Source organism: Cornus florida, unplaced genomic scaffold (genome assembly GCF_030987335.1).
Source record: "Cornus florida cultivar Cherokee Brave unplaced genomic scaffold, ASM3098733v1 CherokeeBrave_3.0.0_Hap2_Chr08, whole genome shotgun sequence".
Classification (NCBI taxonomy): domain Eukaryota; kingdom Viridiplantae; phylum Streptophyta; class Magnoliopsida; order Cornales; family Cornaceae; genus Cornus; species Cornus florida.
The window spans coordinates 20529958-20541667 of NW_026775578.1; the positions used below are offsets into that span (position 1 = coordinate 20529958).

The following is an 11710-nucleotide window of genomic DNA, read 5'->3' on the forward strand; positions in this document are numbered from 1 at the left end:
AGTCAGGCTAATGGACAAGGCTCTGCAATTCTAACTATATATTATTGTGTGATATTTTGGAATTAACGTTCCGATGGTTTGATAAGCAATCCTCCAAAACAGGGGGCAATTGATGGATGTATAATTTAAATATCCATAATTAAGGGAAGATTACTAAATTAACGCACTATTGAGATAGGCTCTGCAGATTACGATAAGGATTACAGATTGAGATAGGCTTTACAGATTACGATAAGGATTAAAGATTGTGATAAGGATTAAAGATTACGATGAGGATTAAGTCTACAGATTACAATAAGGTAATTCTACGTGACATCTTAACCTAAGCCCTATAAAAAAGGCAGGGGAATCAACGTTTTGAGGTACGCAATAAACCCCAACTCAATTTCTCGATTTCTCCAGGGAGATTATCATTCACATTGACTTGTTCGTCGGAGCCTACTCCACCGGTAACACACCGGTGTTCGTACGATCACTTTTTCTTCTCTTTATTCAGGAAGTCAGATCAGATCCAGGTTGCACAGAATCCATCATCAACAGACATGAACAAATTTACTCATCTTGGCAATTCGTATTTGATTTGATCATTAATAATTATAAAAAAAAAAATTAGCCAAATATAAGGAAGTGGAACCCTTTACTTTCTTTTATTTAGTAAAGATGACCGATAAAAAACTTATAAGTCAGACAATTCACTTTGAGAATTCGGCCCAAATATCACTACTCTTAAATTTATACTCCATTTGTACATGAAAAATAAGTCTCTTTTATACGGCATCTTGTTGCAATATTACACAAATATATATACACCCGCACAAGCTTAAGTTTGGGTCTTGTTGGGGTTGAGCTTTTTTGTTTATCCCTGGCTTGTTGTCCTGGTGTTTGGGCTTTGACGTACCGCACGTGTCCCTTATTCTTTAATACAATTAATTTACCAGAGAAAAAAAAACATACATCTATATTTCTGTCTCTATATCTAACACCAACATTATACCTCATATGATGGAACTTATGTCGAAGATCATGTTTTTGACAAAGTGGAAGATATGAAATGCACACAAAGAACAAGGAGTTATTTTGAATCCACAAAGTTAAAGAAAAATTTTAAAAAATTCTAATATATTATTGATAATTGAATTAATTCATTCAATTATACAATAGTTCCAACTATTCCAAAAAAAATTTCACTATATGGGAAAGAGTTGCTCTTACTAATGTTCTTTATGTTCAAGCAAGTTTTTCAGGGGCTTGTGCTGGCGAAGGGACCGTGTAACGCAAGTATTTTAGGGACTTGTGCTGGCGGAAGGACCGTGTGACCAGAGGACACATTCACCCCTCCAAAAAAAAAAAAAATTTAGTATGATTATATATATATATATATATTAAAGTTCAAATACGCCTCCCCTCCAAAAAATAAAATAATAATAATAATAATATACCAAGGGGTGATTCTATCCTTTACCTAGCAAAACATTCTCCCACAATACCTGCAATGCAACTCCATGTGCTTTCCTACTTTTTATTTTATATTAATATAATTGAAATTTGAATCAGCTTTTACTCCACTCAATGTTACCGCCATTTGTTTTTGTTTTACTATTTGGAAAACAACTTTTCCATTCTTTATTCCGTTAAAAAAAAAAAAAAAAAAAGTAAAAAACAACTCCACAAGGCATAACTCAACTCTCTGTTTCATTTGTTTTTGGAAAGAAATTCCAGGTCTCCATTCTCAACTCTCTTACACATGAATTTGACTATTTATGCTCTGATTGAACTTTGAAGCACCATCGTTTGCTATAGAATCAGGAGGAAAGATCAAAGATTCACTCTTTGATTTACATCATTTACTGGTAAAATTTATTTTTATTTTATACAATTTAGAAACCTTAGTTTTTTTATATGAAAAAAAAAAAAAAAAAAGAATTTCACAGGATTCACATTGTTGAATACAAGAGAGAGACAGAGATATACAATGTGAAGTGTTCTGTATATTGAAGATGTATTTGGAGCATGTACAAAGGGGCCAATAAATAGGCTACTGGGCAACGACTATACAATTGTGATTAAGCTATAATCACGGCAATAATCAATATGCAACGGCTATAATAAAATAGACAGAATCTTTATACTAACACACATGATTGGAAGTTTGGAACTGTGAAATCAGTTGTATAGACTATATAGTTGTTTGTACGTTCTCCGTTTTACATGAATTCCATATGATTGAGATTTGAGATGCGCATTCTCTGTTTTGATTGTAAATATATTATATATAATTTTGTTTACAATATGTGGGTTTTTTGTGCTATGTGTCAACGATTTTGGGTTTCAATTTAAAAAACTATGGTTCCAATTTACATTTTGGTTCTTATATTTGTCAAACATTTTAACTTTGTCCTTTTTCAGTTGAACAATAAATTCTTTTATTTGAATTTTTTATTTACGTTACTGAAAAACACCTTTTTTGCTTGTTAATTTAAGACTGAAGTAATTAAACAAAATCTTGTTTTCTTTGGTTGTTAGGATTCACGAAGTGCTTGGAGATGGAGTATGATTGTTTACTTTGTTGTACCTTAAATCAATATGCATATTTAATTAAATCACTACTTAAAAATTTTGTGATTTTGCTATGATTTTTTTTGTTTGTTTACCTTTTGATGCAAAAAGAAAAAGGGTGGGGGGGGGGGGGGGGTCATAATTATACGCAACACTAGTGTTTTAAAAAAGAACGCTGGTCAATCTCAAATTTTTTTTTTTTTCCTAAATTGGTCAATCTCAATTTGTTGTATTGAATTTAAGAAACTTAATAGCGTAACTAATTACTTTAGCAAATTGAAAAAATAAGAAAATTAATTAAAAACATGAGAATTAAAACCCAACTACAATTAAGTTAAACATATTCTCTAAAAATTAAAAAAACTGTCCTAAATCAATTCCTACAAACTTAATGCCAAGGAGGAAGCAATCACTCAGAACCCTCTATGTATAAAGGCAAGGGTAAAACTTCTCTGTCTCTTATGCTACGTTTGGTATGGAGGAATGGAATAGAATGAAATGCTCATTCCAACCATTTATTTGTTTGGTATGCAACTTAAAGTAGGAATGGCCATTTCATTGGAATGAAAATCCATTTCATAACTAAACCAATGGAATGACCATTCCATTCCCAATTAATTTATTTTAAAAAATCGACTTCCCAAAACACCCTCATATGTCAAGTCCAAAAACCACTTTACCTTCTACCACAATCATTTCCGCCTTTCACCACCACCACCACCACCACCACTGCCTTCCACCACCACCGACTTTCACCATCGCCCACCACTTTCCACCACCACCACCGCCATCGTCTTTCACCACTGCCACCACCTTCCTCCACCATCACTGCTACTGCATTTCCCTACCATCGATCACCGGCCACCTTTCACCACCACCACCGTTACTGCCACCACCTTTCACCACCGCTACCGCTACAGTTTACCGCAACCACTACTGCCACCTTTTACCACCGCTGCCTTTCACCACCGCTACCCCTAAAACCTTCCACTACCACCATTGCCATTGCCTTTCACCACCACCACCGCCATCGCCTTTCATCATTACCACCACTTTTCACCATCACCATTGCTACTACCTTCACTACCACCACCACCTTCCACCACCGCCATCGCCACAGCCCACCACCACTTCCGCCGCCTTTCACCACCACCACAGTCACCTTTCACCACCACCGCCACCGCCACCGCCGTTGCCTTCCACAACCACCAATAACGCTGCCATCGTTTTCCACCACTGCCATCACCTTCTACCACTTTACATCACAACCACCATCACCACCACCGCCACCACTACCACAACCACTACTGCCGCGCGCTTTCCACCACTACCACCATCGTCACCACCTTCCACCACCACCATAGTCACACCACTATCTCCTTCCACCACAACCACTACACTACTGCCACCGCCTTTCACCAACACCATTGTCACATTCCACCACCACTACTGCCACCAATTTCCACCATTACCACCACCGTCGTCTTCCAACATCACCACCTACACTACTACCGCTTTCCACCATCCACCACCACCACTGCCACCATTTATTTTTAAAAAATTATTAGAGAATATCATTTTGTTAATTTTATTTTATTTATTTGTTACTAAGAGAGATATTTTGGAGAATTCAATTAGAAATTTATTCCACTCTAAATTTTAAATTGGTCCAACCAAACATTAGAATGGTTATTATCATTTCATTCCTACACATTTCATATTTACAACCAAACAATAGAATGAGAATGATCATTCTATTCCATTCTCATTCTCATTCCATTCACACTTGAATTCCATTCCATTCTTACACACCAAACGTAGCATTAATTGCTTCGAGAACTTAACTCTGCCACAGGGTTGATCCTGGAGCAGTGTTCTTGTATTCCCCCATTGAACACCCTCATGGCGCCTCATGCAATTGAATCCATCTTCAATTACCTTTTAAACATTACCAACCATAAGTACATGGGTAAAGAAATGAAAAGTTATTCAATACTACTTTTTTACAATTAGTGAATTGCATGGAATTACTTAATCGAAATTTGTGATTGATCATTTATACACAAGACAAGGCAGTGAAGGGTTGACTCTCTTATTTGTTGCATATATGGACTATTAGATTGGGCATTATATTTTCCTTTCAAGGTAAAAAGTGGGATTGAATTTGGATTGGATTTGATCTTATTCGATTCGAATTCGATAAGAAATATATGTGATCTGATCCGAAGAATTATCTTAAAGTGAATCCGTATATGATTTTATAGGTTATTGGATCAGGATTTGACAAGAGGTGTATTTTTTATTAAAAATTTCAAAATATTTTTTTTTTTTTTTTTTTTTAAGTGAGAAAGAGAGAGAATGGCCATAATATATGAAAAAAGAATTAGAATCAACTAAATATTTAATAATTAAATAAATTCTTCTGCTCTTGCGTTTATAGAAAAATAAAAAAATTTGACTCTAAGAAACGCGTAAGAAAACTAATTGCTGTAGGAAAGAAAACGTAAGAAAATCTAATTACACTTAAACAGTCTCTAAAAGTTATAAAAACTGTACTACATCAGTTCCCAAAAACTTAATGCCATGGAGGAAGCAACCACTTGGAACCCTCTATAAAGGCAAGAATGATATAGGGTAAAGCTTCTCTGTCAGTTAGCTCCTTCGAGAACTTTACTCTGCCACCGGAAACTGATCCTGGACCTGTGTTCTTATATTCCCCATAAAATACTCTCCTGCAATTAAATCCATCTTCGATCAGATACCTTATAAATATTACCAAACATTTACATACCAATCGAAAAAAAATACACACTACCTCTATTCTCATACTAGTAGTTCACTATTTCATTTTTAATATTATAAATTAGCTGTTCATTTTGAAAAGTCAAAGCAAATAAGTCTTATTTTTTATCATTTCCCTTTATATTTTTAAAAAATATTCAAACTTGGTAACTATATATATCTAAACTAAAAATGACAAGTTGGTAATTTTAAAAAGAGGACAATACATTAATGGCATGTTTCTTTGAAAACTCTAATTTCTATCCATGGACATCTAATATTAGGGCTGCAATTCGAGCGGATTTGAGCTATAACTTGAGCTCAACCCACCATATAAAATGTTAAACCTAAGCCCAACCCTAACCCTATCCTCAACCCTAACTACTCAACTCGAGCCCAACCCATCATTCTAGTTTTAAATTCAGGCTTGTAACTCGGGTTTAGATTTTGTGTTAAAACTTCGGGTTAATTCGGGTTACTCATATGGCTAATCTTCACACTAAAAATTTAATATGATCTTGAATTAGTTTTAGATTAAATTAGTCTTAAAAAAAAAAAAAAAATTCAAAGAACTTTTGTAGATTTTTAAAATAAGTTAAGATTTAACAAAGGAAGTTGAAAAGAAAAAAAAGGTAATCATAATTTAAATAATATATAATGTATTTTAAAGTAAAAATATATATGAAAATAATATTATATATAATTCAAGTTCGGGTTGACTCGAATTGCTAGCACTTCAACCTAAACTCAACTCTAATTCAATTCGGGTTGAAATTTTTCAATCCAAGCCTAACCCTAATTGTAAAAATGATTGCCCAAATCCGTGAAAAATTGAATTGAGTTTGAATTTCCCAACCCAAGTTGCACCTCTATCTAATATGGGACGGAGGGAGTATGAAATTTATAGTAAATTATTCAATACTCCGGGATTGGGAGTACATACAGGTGCTACCTCCATCCAATAGAGAGTTATAGGAACTTTCCATTTTCCTTGATAAAAAAAGAAATTAAGAGTTTTCAAGAGGAACGAAGTGTTTTCATTGAGTAAAGTATCACATGGTAATACCCCAATGTATTACTCCCTCTATCCCAAAATATTTGGATATTTTGGGAACTGTGACTTGTGCTGTGCAATTATGAACAACTTTAATCGAATTGAGTTTCGATCCCTGCAGGAGAGCACAAATATTGTACTACATTCAATGGATCACATCAATCACACACGCATGTATGAGCACTGCATCTGACGGGTTCACATCATAGTATTAGATGGGGTCACAATAATGTGAACGGTGTAATGCAGCACTTGCATAGTAGTGCACCCTGGTCACCATCAAATTAACTACCCCATTAACAATATAGCTAGATGGAGTATACATGGAATTAAAAGTTAGATCCCAAAATTGGAAAACTAAGAATTGATAAAGAATTAAGATATGTATAACTAAACAAGGATGTTGGCTCACCTGTCACGTTCACGGTGGAAGTTATCTGACCATCCATAAGGATTGACCACATCACTCATTTCAGTGTACGCATATACCACCTTAGAGAAAGGCAACCAAGCTCTGCCTAACACAGCGATTTTGCCTGTACCAGTTACCATGCAGTGAACAAATGAGAAGCCGGAATTATCACGACTGTTAAGTCTTGCTTGTGCCGTGATAAAGGCCTCATTGTCGCCCGGTATCACATGTAACTCAGTGTTCTGCACCAAAGCATCAAAGTAAAGTACACTATTAATCTATCATTCACGTAAATTACTTTTATCATTGGTCACTGTTATAGCTTCTTGATACCAACCAAATATAGAGATTTCGAAAAGCCAAAGACGAAATCAACAGTGCCTTCAACGTAACAGTCTTTGAAGAAATGTCTGCCCTGGTCATCACAAATGGTGTCTTGAAATCCATAGACTCTGCAGTTATAAAATGCTGCCTTGTCACCGACGACTAACAATGCCACCGCCTGCTCATTATAACTTCTTGGGTCCGGTCTTGGTGCTGAATTCTGAAACATGAACATAGTACCATTAAAATATATAACACAAACAAACATTACTTGTACACATACATCCATTATATTAATTAGAACCGGATACTTTAAATTCCTGTATCACATGATGTCATATGCCAACTCGTCACCTGAGTGACGTAAAGTTTTTTTTAGTTAAAGCTGAGTGACGTAAAGTTGTTGCATAACAAATGTGTAAAAGACTTATCCTCTGATTCATATTAATTAAAGAAGAAAAAGAAGACTACAACAGTGTTTTGAAAGGAAATATAGATGTATACATGTATATAAATATAAAAGTACATACATACCGTAATAATAAGATTAACAGCACTGAAGTAATTAGCTTCAATGGTCATTGAAGCACTGTTCATAGTACTTCCTGTCATGTTTGCTGTATCCCCATAAACCAAAGTTGGCATATGATTTGGGTCACCGTACAACGTGACAAACGGTTTGGTTTGATCAATCTTGATTTTCTCGGTATAGATTCCTGGCCCAATCGACACGATGACTCGTTGAGTGTTCTGAGATGGGATGCTGTTAATTGCATCACTCACCGTCTTGAAATTGCCACGTCCGTCTTTCCTCACCGTGATCACTTTAGGACTAGACTCGGCCGTGACAAGGGCAGGGTCCAAAATGCCCTTCCGGTCCATGAACGGTTTCACATTGGTCTGAAACCAATTGTTCAATTGGGCCTTATCGGCCGGGATCAGTGTCCAGTGGTTGACGTCCGAGACGAGGATAGTGTTGTCGTTGAAGACAGTGGTGTCATTGGATATGTCGGAGATGGCAGTGGTGTGGTGGGAGTTGAGAATGGTGTCGTAGAGGTCGGAGGTGACCGTGGTGGAAAAAATGCTGAAAAGAAGTGCAAGTACGGCAATGTGCGTCATTTTCGCGGCCATATATATTATTAGGGGTGGTTTTCTTAATTTTGTGTTTCTTTGAATATATGATGAATTGCTTCATTAATGGATGGTTAAAATTCATGGGTATATGTAAGACTATGCATTTAGAGAGAGAGTAGTTGATATGTGATATAGAGAATTCGTCGCCTGCATGTTGTGGTTTTAATTAGATTGTGTTATAGAGGTTGCGGTAGTGTTTCCAAATGCCCTTCCTTGAGAGAGAGTATACAAAACTTTCTAAAAGTGGATAAAAAGTTTCAGTGGCTAGTGCACTATTACATTTACAGCCAAGTGATATTTCCTTTTATATATGTTTTACCACTTCAGCATCTACGCTATCAAGCTTTCCTTGATTAAAATGGTTTTCAATTTTGCTTTATCCTTCGGGGAAAGAAAAAAATGGTTTTCAATACATATATAGTGTATATATATATATTAGAAAAAAAACATGTGCATTGATGGTTAAAAGTCTATATATGTGTGTGTGTGTAAAAAATAGTTCATTTCAAGTTATAAATCTTAAGTTTGAGATAAGATTTGAACCATCACTCTCATTTGGAGGCTAATATTTTACTACCCTTCTATGTCAAATAAATGATTAATTAAATTTAAACTACACTTAACTATGTATTAAAAACTTTCTTATATATGAGGGGGAAGAGAGGTGATACCACACGGGCTAATATTTTACTACCCTTCAATGTCAAATAAATGATTAATTAAGTTTAAACTGCAGTTTCTTATATATGAGCTTATGTAACATCGACATGCATTCATCATCTGCCGGACTTGCATACACCAATAAATAAAAAGGAGGGGAAAAAAAAAAGGTGAAACTATCATATCTGTATTTTGTCTGTAAAAGTTATCTTAACAGTTTGTTACATGAATTGGAGTATATGTGAAAGTAGCTACCTATCCACGTACGTGTCAGATGTGTCAAATTTATAAATACAAAGATACATGGATACGGCTAAAATATTCATATTCTTTAATATTTTTATTTTATTTATGAAGTAAAATAAAATTTAGACATTTCACTCACTTTGAAATAATAATATAATAAAATTGAATTATTAGACATATTTTTATAAAAACTGTTTGTTCAGCCACAGCGAATAGCAGCTGAATTACATAATTTCAACATATGTTTTAGAAATTTAGATCAATTTTTGTCTGTCATACAAATTAAATAATGATCAAGTCAATGGCTAAAAGTCTAAAATCACATAAGAGACAAACCTCTAAAGAAGGGAATGCACGCATGTCATGCATGCCGTGTGTTATGTAGTAAGGATCAAATAGAAATTTATGAGAACAAGAGAAAATTAATGACAAGAAAAATAAAATAGGCACACACACAAATGAGACAAGGATTTATACGTAATTTATCCTCACAAATATGGTTGCGTCCACGGACGATAATGATTCATATCACTATAAAGAGGAAGATTACAAACTGAAGAATGTCTTGATTCTTCCCTACAATAATCTCTCTTCTCACACCACTAACTCATCAACAAAGAAGACTCACATAACATTCTCAAGGAATACCCAAATAGTATATAGTCTACACAAAAAGAAAAACTCACCCAAATACAAGCTTCAAGTGTCACTTGAAGATTGCACACACAAAAACATTTTCTCACACACACAAAACCAATATACTCTCTTGATCCGAATATTATCTCTTTTTTTTTTGAAAAATAAGATAATATTAAAAGGAGAGAAGTTACAAATATTCCAAGTTAGCCCAGGCTAACCAAAATAAACATAACCCAATATATATATATATATATATATATATACTTGGTATCCAAGTATATTACAAAGCTTCCTTTGGAAGCCAAATAGTACTTGCTGCCCAAGAATAATTCTTGTTGCCTAAGAATTTCAAAACTTCATTTGGAAGCTTCACCATCATACTTCTGTAGCTAATAGATTTTTGCCATGTAATAAATGAATTTTAGACAAATTTCTAATAAATCTCCAACTTGACTAAAATTTTTCGCCTTGGCAAAAATTTCGAATAAACCACAAATGTGAACGACACTCCATTTTTGACAAAATTTCTCCACCTTAGCACAAATGATAAGACAACATTATATAGAGTCTTTCTTCAACACAATGTGAGTAATAACGTCATCATCATCTCCAACACAAAACAAATTAATAAAGAATTTTAGTTAAGTTTGAGTCATCCTCAAACTTAACCCTCGGGCTTTCATTTTTCAACCCATGCATGTCTTGCGCAACGACAAACATACCTCCAGTATTTTTGTCAAACTTTAACCCAAAGTAACCTTGGAAACTATAAGTTTGACATCTCTTTTAGCAACATTTTCCAACCACCCATAAACCACCGGTTGGTAATGAAAAGTTATCTTAATTCTCACCCTTATGGAAAATATGACGTCCTTAACTTTTCCTTGCATCTCTATTATGACCAACTACTTACCTCCCACACATCTTAATGGCACTCGAATGGACTATCTCATTGCCACCCAGATTATTGCAAATCAATATCACACATATTCTCACAGGTCTGCCTCCCAATAAGGACTGCTACAATTTCGGTTGCCATCTGAAAACGGATTTCATTCTCCCACCATGTTATGTAGTCTCTTCATAACCCTTTTAAAAACTAGGATCGTAACTCCTCTTTCTAACTCTTCCTTTGCCAAGACCTTGCTGAATCAACAGGCTTACAACTTAATGCGCCAAAGATTGAAACTAATATTGTCATCAAATTTCTCAATCTCGTATCTAATCGACATCTCAAAAAACCCCCCAAAATATTTCTCGGTGAAAAGTACCGTATTTGCGTACAATACCGTACGACACGAACCCGTGATCCAGTTTGTTATGTAATAAGGATCGAATTAGAGTTTATGAGAACAAGAGAAAATTAATGACAAGAAAAATAAAATAGGCACACACACAAATGAGATAAGGATTTATACGTGGTTCACCCTCACAAATAGGATTACCTCCACGGACAATGATGATTCGTATCACTATAAAGAAGATTACAAACTGAAGAACGTTTTGGTTCTTCCCCACAATAATCCTCTTCTCGCACCACTAACTCACTAACAAAGAAGACTCACACAATACTTTTAAGAAATACCCAAATAGTATATGGTTTACACAAAGAGAAAAATCCACCCAAAGACAAACTTCAACTGTCACTTGAAGATTACACATACAAAATGATTTTTTCACACACACAAAACCAATATACTCTCTTGATCCGAATATTATCTCTTACTCGGATACTTTTCATCGAATGAGTGGAAGGCTATTTATAGCCAAAAATATACTTGGTATCCATGTATATTACAAATCTTCCTTTGGAAGTTGCTGCCCAAGAATAATTCTTGTTGTCCAAGAATTTCAAAGCTTCCTTTGAAAACTAATTTGGAAGCTTTACCATCACACTTCTGTAG

The 11710-nt window shown here is 34.7% G+C and overlaps 1 protein-coding gene across 1 annotated transcript; it reads right to left on the reverse strand.

Annotated features, from left to right (window-relative positions):
- Positions 1–5131: 5131 nt before the first annotated feature.
- Positions 5132–8246, reverse strand: LOC132269838 (pectinesterase 1-like). Its single transcript, XM_059771073.1, has 4 exons — positions 7662–8246; positions 7141–7347; positions 6804–7045; positions 5132–5288 (listed from the first exon to the last, which is right to left on the reverse strand). Exons 1-4 carry the CDS (start codon positions 8244–8246, stop codon positions 5132–5134), a joined length of 1191 nt encoding a protein of 396 aa, XP_059627056.1.
- Positions 8247–11710: the final 3464 nt, after the last annotated feature.